Here is a 15,347-nt window from a genome sequence, read left to right as displayed (position 1 = left end):
CTAGAGATACTACACCAGCACTTCCTTTAATTAGATTATTCCAGAAACATAGATTAGTTTAAATATCAATTCCACCATAGAATGGACTAGAGCAAAACTTATATTAATTCGTTTATGTGGACCAAGTTCTCCTTTAAATCTGTGGACTGGTTTTCATTTTAATTAAATGAATGAATTTCACTGTTGGTGTTTCACAGTTATTTTTTTTGTATAAATGTCTTACTGATTTTAGCAAAAGGACTGTGTGGAAATGCTTCTGCACACTATGCATTTCCAAAATAAAGTTTCAAAATCTTGGTAATAATTACTTTTAAAAAGAGGTTCAATTTTCAGTTTTGTGCATTAAGGAACAATTCTTTGGTCAAGATTTAATTTATTTGTTTCCAGTAGCTCTGAGTTTGTACTCCAAACTTACAGACCTTGAGCCAGAGGAATGCTGTCCTACTGATAAAAGAGAAGAGAATGGGAAGAACGGAATGATCAAATGCTTAGGATCACATGTGTAGAACCGCCCTTCAGTTAATTCAGTCAGGGAAGTTTATTTCTCAAAGTTAAGTGCTTTCAGCTAGAACATTGATACAACCATGTATTACCTTTTCCTTCGAGCCTACTGAACTGAATGTTGCACCCTGTGAAGAGTTTGTTTCTCAGGAAGGAGACTAGTGCAAATAATGGTGTCAAAGGTTTGCCTGTGTGCAGAGCTGTTGTAGTTAAATGGGGGCCATAGCAGGGATGATAAGCTCACCTGGCACCTGAGCATAAGAAAACTCATTCGCACAGACCACAGCATTTAACATCTGTCAGATGGTAAATGAGAAGGCTGGTTCCACAGAACTAGCTTAATACCAAGCCACAAAATCACCCAACTGAAAGTTTAGTTTTTAAAATAGTTTTAATGAATAAATGTAGTGATTCTTTCAAAAAATTAAGTTAACATAAACCAAAATTAATTTTACAGTGCAAGACTGAGCTCATTTGCATACAAAACTATTAATCTCAGCATTTTGATAGCTGAGGTAGTATACTAATTTTCTAGTGATTCATTTCAACTTAACCAGTGTGCTAGCAATGACTTCAGTATGGTAAGGGAAATATTAAACACAACAGTTATCTTCTGAACTTCTATTTAAATCGAAAGTAATCAAAGATCAAACTTGTAAGTAGGGTTAAACATTGTAAACCAAAATATTACGACATTTGTGTTTTCACCACAATTGTTCGGGGTGGTGGGTGAGGAGATAGATACAAAGATAACTTCACAGCAAGTTGTTCTAATAATCAGAGTTCAATCAGTAGCTAGCTGAGAGCATGAAAGAGGTTTTATTTCAAGAATGCCACACAAAACACTTTAACAGACTTTCTAAAAAACAAACTGCATTAGCTTTTCTTCAGAAACATCTCTTGTAGTTCTCATATATTACTAAAATCAGTTCAATTAAGTTAGTTAAACATTTAAAACTTAGTGTAAAGGCTAGAATGTTCAGCTTCAGAGCTGAGGTTTTAAAATCTCTTGCTGTAACTTTCAGCTTTAGTTTAGCAAAAGCAATAGCTGCAAGCATTCCCTCTAACTTTTGCACAGGCCCCATTTTACAACATGTGGAATGTCCCACATACATCCTCTTGCAGGGTTGAAGAAGAGAACAGCTATAGCATCTCCTCACTTGTACCCACGCAGATTGAAAGGCGTGCCAGTCACCACCTCACATCCTTGTAAAGAAAAACAGGGACCCCTCAAAGTGCCCACAAGCTTGAGTGGAGCAGGTAACTGTGCTGTTCTGGTGGCAATTAGGCTAGAAAAATCCTCCCTCCGAGTGTCAGTTTAACTGGATATAGAGCCCATTCTGAAAATCACTCCTGTTAAAGTGAACTACATTAGCTTGACCAGGGTATAAAACCAGTTTGTTTTGCAGAACTAGGCTAGGGAGGTAGCAAGTGATAATCTTTAATCTGGCTCAGCTACAACTAGAATAGCATCACTTTGATTTCTAACATACCAGCTATTCCTTTCACTTGTGGAACCTCACGTTCTGCTCTGTGCAGAGCTAGTGAACTAGCAGAATTTAGGCTTATTCTTTCTGAGAGGGATTATGCATGTCTGCTGCAAAATGAAAATCACAGAATTACATGCAATGAATTAACTGAGAAAAGGATTAGTTCTCAGTGTCTTTAACTGCATCACTCCTAAAATGTTCAGGAATGACAGGGATTGAGGTGCAACATAGATGCATATGACTTGCACAAAGCTGGCACAACAGGCATTAAAAGTAGTTGAATCTTTTATTAAAAGAAGGACTTTGTACCTGAAATGTAGTACTCATTCCCTTCTCTATCTTCCCCAGTATGTTTTGACAGTTTGCCTTTGACTGATCAACACATTCTGCTTACCTTATTTATGTTATAGTGTGACTTCCAGTTACTACATAAACAAGGCCAGAAGCACATCACAAATACAAAGGTATTTTCAAAACCTGTTAATTCCACTTTTTCTTAAATACTCCTGAGAAGGTAGTTTCTATTGTCAAAGTAATAGAGATGCCCTATTAAGGGCAAATTTTTAAAAATCTGTTTATTAACATAGTTTCCATTTACAGCTGTAACCTGACATACCCAAGTCTGAGATCTTACCAGGGCTAGAATGCTGATACTGTGTTTTGGTATTACCTACAGAAATATAAGGTAAGCAAATGCAAGACAGGGTATCTTTACTGTACACAAGCCAACACTATTTGCTAATTCACAATGATCATGGCAAGTAAGTTTTTCACATGTATTAAATATTCACATTACAACCAAAGAAATATGACTGATACCACATACCTGAGATCCATTAAACCAATGGTAGCAGCTAGAACTGTTTTTTTTTTTTTTTAAAAATCCCTACAGACCTAAGTGTGATTTGTACAGCTGCAAAAAAACCTTGATGTAGGCAAGGTGTGTAGGCAACGTATCTGACTTTGCAAAATTAGGCTTCAGCATGCTTAAGATAAAAGAATAGAAAGTGCCATACAGGTCAAAGGTATAGCAATGAGCTCCTCAATATTTCTTACATGAGTTTTTCATTGATCTGTAATAATGTATAAGGGAAGAATGCTCTGGTGAGCTTTTTCAGTAGTTCTTCTATTAAAACAATTTTGTAATTATATGAATTAATACATTTTTCACCAGCTGTGATCTAGATTGCATTGGCGCCTACAGAACCTGAAATTACTGCTTCCTTGACTTAGCTACTGGAAGTAGTCATAAATAGGAAGTGGAGCAAATTAAGTGTGACCTTCTCACTTTAAATTTAAAGTACGTACAGGTTTGGGGTTTTTCTTGGTTTGGTTTGTTGTTGGTTTTTTAAATTCCAGAAAAGAGTAATTACATTAAACCTTCTGTTATTCCACTTAAAATTACTTTGACATATCAAATGTGGCTCAGCATCTTGGTGTAAATCAGGTCTTTTAAATTCCCTTTACAGACATACCGACTTCTTATGAACTGTTGAGGAAAAAGCTATGTACTGCGAAAAGTGGTCATGTCCTTTGGCTCACTGCTTGGCACACACCAATCATCTGCTTCATGGTTTCCTTTATAATGTTTCCAGGCTGCTTTGTTATATACAGGGAGTCTCTCAATTGATTCTGTTGATAAGGCCTGTAAGTAGAGAAGACTGTAGCTGATGATTCTTTTAAATCAAAGTTACAGTAACAGAACAAGGAGTGCCATTAGCAGGTAGATTAGAGTTGCCGATACATTTAAAATGGTAAAGTGCTACATCATACCTTTATGTAAATAACTGCATCTGTACCATAGCCTTCTAAGGAATATAGTTTCAGGTCTCCTTGGAAGTACTGTGCATACAGACGTGATATGGGTAAGCCATAACCAAATCCAGCCTGATCCAGGAGAAAAAGTGTATTTTCATTAACTGCATCAATCAGTGGTATTTTCAGATACATTTCATCATTGGGGGGTGTGTGTGTATATATATATATATATAAAAAAAAATTAAAAGTCCAAGAATTGATGTCTGTGAATTCGTAGCTTATACTAAAATTCTGTCAAGCCCTGTCTGCAGCAGCAGGACATAGCCCTGAAGTGTTAAAAAAAAAAAAAAAATTATACTTATCTACTAAATCTTAGACATAATCTCTCAATAAACATACACAAAACTTCTCTGTAAAGATCTAGTGGTTTTGAGTTGCACAGTCATCTAGATGCAGAACACTATATACATTTAAAAACCACATTGTGAATGATGCAATGTGAGAGAATAAATTCAGGAAAGCTGTTCAGAGCTTCTTACTGAGAGCTAAGGCTTTACTTCTTGTGCATCTATTCAGTTCACACGAGACCAAAGTAGATTCTTCATATGCCCTGTCACATCTGCGTACCTTCATCCTTGCTGGGGAATGGTACAACTGACTACACAGTACAAATGAAACTATGGACTTGATCCAAAATCATTGCTATAATCATTTTTCCTTTCATTCAGTGGCCACAGCAAGAATTCAGAGTCCTGTCCTTACTGTAGTACATGGAGCACAGCTAAGTATGCTTGAGGTAGCTGATCTTCATATTTGAGAAGAACAGAATCTTGAACAAGTTTAAATAATTTTTAGTATTTTAGGGTTTTATGCAATTTTCCAGTTACTTTCAGAAAAATATTTGAATTAAGCTTATAATGTTCAAATGGTGATACTCATTACATCTATAAAATCAGTACTTCATAGCTTTGGCTAAATGGTTTCTTTTGTGACAATTAAACATATTCATGATGACAAGGCATAAAAGATTTGCATACCAAAGGTGTAGCTCGTGATGTCTCAACACGTGGACGTGGTGCTGTTGAATACATGTAGTTGAATAGTCTGTCAATTTTCCTCATAGGAACACCTCCACCACGATCACTCATCTGGAACAAGAAGGAATGCGTATCATTATGTCCCTGAATACATTTTTATAAAACAGCTTCTCTCAAACAATGATCTAGAGAAAGTTCATGTAAAAAATTACGGGTTTTCTTAAATTTTCAGCTACAGCAATGACCAAAGAGAGATGAATCCTTCCCTTTCATCCCTTATCCAAACCATTTAAACCAAATAAAATCCTACCGTAAGAAGCATTCATAATCTCTTGGAAGCAAGAAAATTCTACTGCAATTGCACATTGCTTTTAGCTTGTTCATAATTCCATTTTGCCTGAAGTCAGTATCTATACCTTTTAGCAAATGCCAGTTCTGTGTACTTGTATCCTTATGCCTCAGGAATACTGCCAGTTAAATACAACCTATTAAAACCTGTTACTGAAGGAGTAAGTCAGAAGAGTTGTTTTACTAGAGTTTAGTTAGATCTATGAAAAAGCCAGTGCTTGCAGCTGGTCTTCAAAATCCAACATGGATGTTGTACAGAAGAAGTTGTTACTCTGCAAACTGTACTTCAGGAAGGCTTGATTTGCATGGAATATACAATGTTTATTTCCCTTTTTTCAGTTGTTTCACACCTGTATAGCTCTGTCATTGTCACATACAAAATGCTGATTATTAACAACTGTATAAAGATACTACTACATTGTTATGGATAAAGATGTATAAAGATACTACTTCATGGTGGCTTATAAGCTAGGCAAGACATGAGCATGACAAAAGCGTAGAGTTCTACTGCAGAGCCTTCAGTCTGACTGTGCAACCTCTTCATGAATTTCCTACTGATGCAGTATGTGAAACTGCATAATGGTCTCATTACTCACATACTACATCATCACATACAGTCTATTATTGGAACCAGATCACCAACTAAAGTTAGTAATACAGTGCCTACGGGGGGGGGGGCGGGGGGGACCCCAAACCTCATCAAAATAACCTTCAAACTAATCAAAAAGTGGTTACCTTCACAGTTAAATCCTCATTTGCCAACGTGACGTGTACATGAATTGGAGGATAAATGCATCGATCAGCATTATGTTCCATGGTGGCTCTCATTGCATTCTGCAATTTTCAAGTACAACTTAAATCTTGTTCTTACCACTTTGTATATTATCTTAAAGCATCAATTTAGGAAAGTTATTTTTATCAACTATTTCAGAATCAGGACAAATGTATATGGTTTTAGAATAGGGTTTTTTACTATTTCTGGTTTGTTCAGTATCAGTATTTCTATAGTTTATTAGAATACACAGACTTCAAATATTTAATTTTTTTAGAACAAACATCTGAATATTTTAATGTACAGTTTTATTTGTAGAATTCTTTGTAATGCATAGTACATGCCATATGACACAAAGATCAAGAAAAGTCTAGGACTGAACTGCTTGAGGAAAGCTATATAGGACCTGTTACACATTATACCAGATTTGAAGATGTCCCAGAAACTCTATACCTTATTCTCACTTGCTGTATTAATTAGCATCTTTGTACATTTTAAGATTTTTTTTTTGACAAAGCAGTCTACTCAGGTGTCAGATGTATTCAGTGGCTAGGCAAGCAAAGGAGATACATCTTCCAAAGCTGTTCACTTTCACTGCATAGTTACTGTTTGTCTAAATAGTACAATTTCAGTGTCTTCCTGCAGTCAAATAGTGAGAGGCTTGCACTTGCAATCTAGAATTGGTTCAAAAAGTCAAACAAATATAATCTCACTAAACAAAGATGTATAAAAGAATTGTGTCGTGGTAACTGCACAGACCTTGAAAAGTTCAAAAACCATGTGATAGAGGTGCGATGGCACATACACCACTTGCATTGGCTGTCCCCGTGATTTAGCTGGAGAAAAGAGAATAATTAAACAGCAAACTAGGTATCTTTTCTGCATTCCCACAGTAATTAGAAATGTGTGTTTGTATTGTTGAGAGAATTTACAAGAGAAGCAAAAGTTGAACAGAAATCTTTTGAAAAGTTGTATGTTAATCAAAATTCATACTCAAGATTTTCAAATGTGCTTGCTGCTTTAGAAATTAATCTTATAACCCACTGTGGCATCACTGATTACGGCATATAATAGTTGCTTTCTAATACCTATGAGGAGGGCATCATGAAGACAGAGTCAGGCTCTTCAAGTGGTGGAGAACACAAAACAGTGAGTGTAAGATGAAATAACAGAGATTCAAACTAAACAGGTTGCCCAGAGTCATCATCCTTGGAGGATTTGTAAGACCAAACTGGATAAAGCCCTTGAGCAACCTGGTCTGACCTTGTAGCTGTCCCTGCTTTGAGCAGGTCAGGCTAGAAACCTCCTGAGGGCCCTCCCAACCTGAATTATCTTATGATCCTATAATGCACCAAATAGTAACTACAGCACAGCCTATTCTTGGGTTCATTTAGAAATTAGATGATTTCTAACAAAATTTATATATATATATATATAATATATATAAAATAAATATATTTTATATATATATACAAAAATTATATAGACAAATCTGTTGATAAAACTGGTATAGTTTTCAAACTTTTTTTTAAAGAACAAATTCTAGAAAATATATCAGGGGAACATGTTCATTATATCAAAAATTAAGGAAAGGTTGCTCAGAAAATTCTGCTGGCTCTTAAGTTTCTTTCAGTTCAACAAATTAATAATTTCTCACCAGACTCTGTTAGTGACCAGTGCTTTATGAACATAAATGCAGCAGACTAGCTACATCAAAAGATCTAGAACAATTATGTACCCAGCAAAAATAAAAGGGGGGGAGGTAGGGCAGGGGGAGAAATCACACTTTGAAATATGTCAGGTTCTTGTCCTCAAGTTAACCGCTTCCCTCCATGCCTCCACTCCCCAGTCCCATGCCTAAGGTTTAAATAATGGTCTCCACTCTTCGCTGTGGGCAAGGAATGTGCATTTGGCCTGGATGAGGTTTAACTCACCTTCACAATTCATTGAGCAAAAGGTCACTCCTTTTATAAAAACTGAACTATTTGTTCTGGCTTTTGGAGCACATACACCATTAAATGACCCCTCAGTACAGAGAATTAGCTAGCGTGACTGACAGTTTCCTACAAATTTTAGTATCATACTCCAAAGATGGAGAGAGGTAAACCCTTCAACCTAGACAGAGAACAGGGTTTGTACAGTAGGAAGAAAAGATCTGAAACGTGTAGTCAAGGCCACACTTTCTTTGCCTTTAGCTTGATAGACCAAGTTACTGTGGTTGCACTTTGGCTTTCGCAGTTACTTCCAGAAGCAATTTTGATTGCTGGTTTTTCTAGGTCTGTCCAAACTTGGCATTTAGCATCTTGAAAAGTACTCATGAGTGGTGTCAGAAAGGCTCTTTAGCATTCAGCAGGACTATGAGGACAATAGCTGACCTCCAAATTCATACCATATCTAATTACAATTACAAGAACATGACAGCCGAATAAGCAAGAGAAATTAGAATGGAATGTTTAGTGTAAAAGCATCACAGAAACGCAGAGAGGGTGAGACACAATAGACAGTGTAGAGTGAAGACATACAAGAAACCTTAGGGAGGGAAGGAGGCTGCTAAAATCTGTTAACAGCTGTAGTGTCAAAAACTTTTCTACTGATTTAATTTTTCTAATTAAAGGGAGGAATAGGGAAAGCCTTTTGCCAGATTTAAAAAAAAAAACAACAAACAACTATTTATGACAATAGACACAGAGAACACATTAACTGTATGAAAAGTGGAAGGAGAACATTTCACCATCACTACGTTCAAGAGAGCGCCTTGTTCCATATTCACTTACCATTCAACTCTTCAAGGATGAGTTCTGGAGAGCTCGTGTAATATAAATCACAAAGTCTCTTGGCACTTTCATAGCCATCTATAGCAAAAACACAGAAAGTTACATTTCCCCCTCCACTTTTTTTTTTTCTCCTTTACAGTTTGCCAAAAAGAAAAACAAAAATTGCAAACACTGTGCACTGTCAGGGCGAGATTCTGTATTTTCTCACAAAAACTGGGTTTATAGGGAAAAGTGACAAAACTGTATTACACTTTAAATGAAACTTCTGCTCCAGGTAGGAAAGAACTAAACAGTATGTGAATATCAAGATGTGTATTGGCTCTCAGTATAGACATTCATGTAAGTTTTCAGGATTCTTGTTCTTATCTGCTGAATTTACCTCTAATAACTTCAACAACATTGCAGTTAGGATCAATGCTTCCAATGTGTTTTGGATGAGCTGGATTAATTTTCCCACCAAACAGTAAAGCTGCCAAAAAAAGAAAATGGTACTTAATACCCAATATAATTTTATAATTTTAGTTTGTGTCTTCAGTTTTGCTAAACAGAAACTTATAGGCAATCTGTAACTCCAATCTTCACCATACTTGAAAGCCTACTATTAATAAATATTTTAAGAATTGTATTAAAAATGAATTTATAAATAGCAAGGCAAATAGTGTACTCCTAAGAAGCATTAAAGCACACGTTAAGCACTTAAAAATGAAAGGAAAATATACTGACATAGTACAGGTATCATTTCCCCTCCTTTCAACAATGGCACTTACAGTGTTGATTAAGGAGCATTCTAATTGAAATGCGACTCATGTAGAAACGGTCTAAAAAATACTGCACATTCTGTGAGGTCACTGGATCAATGCCAAAGCTTTCCTTGTACTCTATTACTCCTTGAGCCATCGTAGGAATTACATCATTGTGTCGATTCCGGATTTTTATCACAGTATCTGTGAAACTAAAAATTAATACATTGTTAGGATTTCACTTTCAAGTGAATTTAATACTCTGGCAAACAGAGTATCTGCCTACAAAAATGAGGATGGTTATGTACCGAAATATCACAGGTCTGCCTGTGGCAATAAGATGACAGGTCAGTCTTTACAGCGTATTTCACGTGACTAGCATTGAAACAACCAGTAATCAACCATTATTGATTATTTATAAAATTATTATTTATTTATTATCTTGCTTACTGCCAAGAAAAAGAGAATGCTGTGCCAACCATTTTCATGCAGATCATCCCATGCCTGTCAAATGGCAGTTATGGTCAGCGAACGATGACCAAACCTACTCTACAGGTGAGAAGTTCCATACATCAGTTCCAACATTGCAAGTAAGGAACTGGTAAACATTTGGTCAAGCTTAACAAATTCATAGTTTCTCCAGTGTAACAAAAAAAGCCCTGACCAGAATGGTATGGCATAAAAGTGCTTTGTTTCATGTTTTAATGTACCATCCTTTTAGGGCTGGGGGGTGACGTTACTGCAGTTCTTATGTGAACTTATGGAGATAGCAGGAATTTTTCTTAAGCTATCATTTTCTTGCCAGTCCTTCTACATAATATTAACATACATGACAGCAAATCCTTACCTGTGAACAGCTCCTGAATCTTCTGAGCTTTTGTCCTTAAAGTCAAGGATCTCCTGAAGACTCTGAACATACCTTTAAACAAAAGAAACACGAGAAAGACCAATTCTAATATACCTCCCCAGATCCCTTTGGTTAGCAATTTCTGTATCATTGTATTTGATATATCCCATGACCTATCCCCTGTGAATTTTGTTAGATCTTTTTGAATCTATTCATGATGTTTTCTTCCAAAATTTCCAGAGCAATGAATTCCACAATTTAATTAGAATGCATAAAAGATCTTCCTTGTGTTTTAAACCCAGTAGGTGATCACTTATTTGCAGCCCCAGCGAATTCCGGTTATTAGAAAATCTTCCCAGCTTGCTCATGATTTAAGTATTTCTGCCACCTCTTTCCTTAGATGTTTATTTTCCAAGCTAAAGAGTTCTATTTGGTTTCTCCTCACGTAGAAATTGTTCCAACCCTCTGATTATCCCTCTTGGTCTTTTCTGTTCAGGATGGAATGACTAAAACTGCATGCAATTCAGAGGAATAATGAGCTAACACAGTGGTACAATTATATTTCTCCCCATTTGTTACTTAGTTCCTATTTGCCTTCTTGCCCATCAACTGACATATTCAGAAAAGAATCCCCAGTAGCATCAAAATTTCTTTTTCCATTGTAAACAAGCAAACATACAAGAGGAGGACATTCCTCTCTGTGCTCTACTTTGCATTTGTCCAAGTAGAATTCATTTCCCATTTGATCAATGTCATTTAGTATCATGAGAATTTAAGCATTCGTGTTTCATTAACAGACTTCATCTTCATTGATAGCTCTTTTTATATTCAGTCATCTAATCAATCCCACTTACCCACTGGCAGATTTTCTGTTCTCTTAACTTTCCAGATAGCCATGTGCCTTTGGCAGTTGCCAAGCAATCTCTTTGGTTTGCTTTCATCTTACAGAAGTTTATGCTTATGTCTAAGTTCCTAACTTGACAGCAAATTTTACTTGTCAAAGGACGTCTCTTTTATTTTAATAGCCTCGTATTCTTTCTGTTGTTTTATGGGTTTTGGCTTTGGGAGCTTCCTATTGGTCTTTCTTCATATTTTCTACGCCTTTATTCTCAATTTACAATAACCTGTCTTTTAAATGGTTTCTACTATCTTTTGCAAGCATTTTGTGCATTAGCCTGCTTCTGTTGGTTTCTTCAACTAGCCTCTTCATTTTAGGCAAGTCCCCTATTAAACATTGTTCTGGTAGATTTCTGTGGTTACTATCTGCAATACTTAATGATTTTTAATTCCCTTGTGGGTTCTCTAATTGCCCCTAAAGGTTTTTTCCCCAACTCTGTAAATTTAGTTTCTGATTTATGTCACACTGGGATATTTACTCAGTCTAAATAAGTGATGTTCATGTAACGAGCACATGAAATATTCTTTCGATAGAAGAGAAGGAGTTCCTCCAACTCCTATACATGCAGAAGGTCACCCTTAAAGGTATGAAATGACAGTGTTCTTACCAGCTCTGCACCAGCTGAACTGAAGGTGTTCTTAGGAGGTTGTCTGGAAGCAGGCTTATTTCCTTCATTATGTTTGCCAATCTCACAGGCAACTCTTGTCGCAGAAACATAAATGAAGTCTTTTCGCAAGCATTTTCAGATCCTAAGACCAAAATAAATACATAACAACATCAGAATAAAGTCAGTACTTATGGCAGAGAACTACACAAACTCTTACTTTCTTGCATAAGAGGTCTGTGGTTTGGTTTTAAAGTTGACTCAGCCGCTCTGGTAAGCCAACGTTTCTTTCATGGCAGCAGCCCATTTATATTTCAAAATGTAAACTCATATTGAAAACTATCGGCCCTGTTGCGGTAATGAGAATCTTAAATATATAAAGAGTAACTAGTGCAATAGTTGCAGACCCATACTATTCAACTTTAAATATTGCTTCTATCCATGTAAATTGTTTGTTTTATTTGCAGCAAACATCGACTGCAACTAGCACTGATCAAACAGTATGTCATTCTGAGCATGTCAAAGAGGCAAATGAAACCAGCGCAGGAAATGATTTATGGGAAGGATGCTTGAGAAAGTATCATGGTCCCATATACCCTGCTTGATCTTACTAAATTACCGTAACTCATATTGGAACACTTTCAGTATGTAAATTCTGTAATAATTATCTCATTTTCAGCTAGATCTGTTGTAGTTTAAATTCACTGTCTTACAGGAACAGAAGACAGATGAATGAATTCACGTGAATACTGAGAGAAATGAAAGTAGGACAGCTACTGTGCTTACTCATTACAACAGTAGTTCTCCCATACATTTACTTTTTAAATTTTTTACATTTTTGAAAGCTAGAAGCTAAGTTATTGCACCTGTTGATAACTGACCTGCCCTTTTATAAGGACAGGTGTCATCTGTGTGGGTGACAATTAAATTAAGATCAAGACCTAAATTTACTCCCACAATGCTTGTTTTACGATGTGAGAAAGGAGGGTGCGGAGTGGGGAAGAGGCTAAGAAATGCCGTACTTTATTCTCAGCCAGACTTTTGTCTAGACTTCAAGAGTGTCAGGTAAACAGCATCTGAACTTTCTAACCAGTTCATCTGCTGCAGTGAAGTATGTACCTCAGGCTTGGTGTTTCACAACAGGTAACTCCTAAAAATTAACTCTGGTGTTTCTGCTCAGTTCACTCCTTCCATTTGGCATGGGGGAGTTGGGGAAGAAGATTAAAGGAAGGGACATGGAAAAAGAGGAAGCTGGGAGTGTCTTAAACAGGAAAAATCTTCACAAAATTGAAATGGGAGTAGGTTAGCTTAATGCATCCAGACTCAGATACGTCATAAACTACACTGATGAGAGAATGTCAGTTAACTTAATAAAAAAGTAAATAGCTTAGAACAAATTCCTCCCCAGTGACATGTAGCAGTATTATGCGTTGTCTACACATGACCTCTGCCCAGAAACCTTTCATTCTTCTCCCTAGTCAGACTGCATTTCAGGCATGACTGTTACTGGCCTTTCCCTTTTCTCAGGCAAAATTCCATGAACAAGTCAGATTGAAGGTATTACAACGTAAAGATAATCTTCAAATGCCTCATATACTCAGCAAATGACATTCCACAAATTAGTTTTGTATCTGGAGGCTGTATCTTTGCAATTCTGGGTCAAATATGGAAGACAGCTTAGGGTAAGCAAGACTTTGGTGAATGGGCAAATGACTTTGTTTCCCTCTGCAGCTAGGCAAAGAATGGATAAGACTCCTACAGAAAACACTGTGTGCTTATAACCCAAGATATGACTGATGTATATGATCCAGATCTAAATTTGCTTATGGAATATTTCATTTGCTAGATTGAAACCTGGAGGATCTAGAAGCAGGCCTTTTTTTTTTTTAAGTAAGCATTACGAGATTTTATGATTTCCTCTGTGACTGCTCTCACTCTAGCGAAAGGAGCCAAAAAAATCCCCAATGAAAACACCATCAGATTATAATGGCTACAGAATGTCTTATAGACAAATACTGTCTCAGTGTTGTACCCTACTCTTTTTTTGCCTTTGTTACTAGTTTTTACTACTAAATCCTTCAGCAAAAGGGAGAAAAAAAAATAATAACGTTTTCAAGATTACCTTTACCTTACGTTCAGGTACTAACAGCAAAAAAGTAGCCTGACTTTTGACATGAGGAAATACTGTGCCTTGAAAATAAACACTGGTTTTAAGGTAAGCATTATTTTATCAGTATTTTAGTGGTAAAATAATACAGGTCAAAGTGAACCCTGAATTGCAAGATTCTTTGCTTAAAAGTATGGTAGCAACAGAATATATGGTGGGGTTCCTGTACAAATCTGGAGTTTTAAATATTGGATACATTTTACTGCAATGTATGAAACATTGAATAGATGGATGAAGTGACACTGGACAGTGAAGAGAAACTTTCCTTTGTAAGTCTTCCTACTTACACAAAGTCTGGGGTTCTAGGATTAGTTCTCAGTTATGTTTTACTTACAAAAACATAAAAAGCAATACAACTATTAACTAGTTAAATGTTTATATACAACATTTATGTAAACACTAATGCACATGAGAGTGCCTTGGGTACAGAAACGTAATGTATTCTAGTATGGCTCCATCCCCAGGCTTTGAAAAGGTTTCTCAGTGTGACTTACAAGGCCTTTCTCTGTGTCGTCTTTGCTTTGAAGCAGAACAACAACTCCTGTGATCCCTTTTGTTTCCAAGCAGTCAGTCAAACCTGGGAGCATTACGAGCGGTTGTAGTGCGTGCGGAGTGTAAGACTGAGTACCTGTCACCAATTTATTCATTTGCAAGGCTAAGATTCCCAGCCCTCCAGGATGGCCCTTGGTGTTTGCGTCCTGCTCCTTCTCTCACCCATCTTCTAAACCAACAATATTTGGGAAAGGTGTTTTTGTAGGGCCGGGACACGTGACCGAGGAGCAGCGATGATTGTTCAAGCTCCTCAGCGCCAGCTGAGATTAAACACTTACTGTGTTTGCCATACCTTAAAAGGGTGCACGCTGCTAGCTTGCAAAAGGCTTAACAAATCTCACCTTTCTGAGTCACTGCTCTAACAGTACCGATTGTCCTAACTGTCCCCACCCTCTCCCCAACGCTGCAGGTTTTGCAGAAAAAAACAAGACGCGCTACTTTTGCGATGCCAAAACCTGGAGTTTTCAGCTGAATTTCAACCTTGCCACAGTTCCAGCCTCCGGGGAAGGAGCCAACTGGGCTCCCTTCTCCAGGAAGGAAGCAGAGCCTTTTTCTGCCAAAAAGGAGGAGAGAATTAAGAAGCGATAAGGAACAGCAGGGGAACGCGGCAGCGCTGATCACCGGGGGGGAGGGGGGGAGCGGCCGCGCCAGAGCCGCCCCGTCCCGCTCCTCACGGGCACCGGCGGGGACTCACCGAAGTCCAGGAACTGCTTCATGGAGAGCGGCGAGGGGGAGAAGCGCGAGTAGAAGTCCACCTGCTGCGGGATGCTGCCCGGGGAGGCGGCGCGCAGCAGGGCGCGCAGCAGTCTCATGGCGCGGCTCTCGTCCCCCCCGGGCTCGGCTCAGCCCGGCCCGGCCG

General features: G+C 37.5%; 1 protein-coding gene across 1 annotated transcript; it reads right to left on the bottom strand.

Moving 5' to 3' along the window:
- Positions 1-917: 917 nt before the first annotated feature.
- PDK1 (pyruvate dehydrogenase kinase 1) lies at positions 918-15,300 on the bottom strand. The gene is made up of 11 exons (XM_075710332.1): positions 15,183-15,300; positions 11,773-11,914; positions 10,268-10,339; positions 9,448-9,632; positions 9,060-9,149; positions 8,681-8,758; positions 6,666-6,742; positions 5,870-5,968; positions 4,787-4,897; positions 3,765-3,878; positions 918-3,636 (listed from the first exon to the last, which is right to left on the bottom strand). Exons 1-11 carry the CDS (start codon positions 15,298-15,300, stop codon positions 3,496-3,498), a joined length of 1,227 nt encoding a protein of 408 aa, XP_075566447.1. The 3' UTR covers positions 918-3,495.
- Between the last annotated feature and the right edge of the window lie 47 nt (positions 15,301-15,347).

The sequence above is a fragment of the Pelecanus crispus genome, chromosome 5 (assembly GCF_030463565.1).
Source record: "Pelecanus crispus isolate bPelCri1 chromosome 5, bPelCri1.pri, whole genome shotgun sequence".
Classification (NCBI taxonomy): Eukaryota; Metazoa; Chordata; class Aves; order Pelecaniformes; family Pelecanidae; genus Pelecanus; species Pelecanus crispus.
Note: the sequence above shows the minus strand (reverse complement) of the source record. Positions and strands in the feature narration are given on the sequence as shown.

What these genes read in the sequence shown, in the direction of transcription:
- PDK1 (XM_075710332.1), bottom strand. Translation starts at nt 15,300, where the DNA reads ATGAGACTGCTGCGCGCCCTGCTGCGCGCCGCCTCCCCGGGCAGCATC. An exon ending in CATCCTTGAAGAGTTGAATG is followed by an intron (nt 6,743 to 8,680) that starts GTAAGTGAATAT and finishes TCTTTTCTCCAG; the next exon opens with CTAAATCACGGGGACAGCCA. An exon ending in ATGCAGTTATTTACATAAAG is followed by an intron (nt 3,637 to 3,764) that starts GTATGATGTAGC and finishes CTCTACTTACAG; the next exon opens with GCCTTATCAACAGAATCAAT.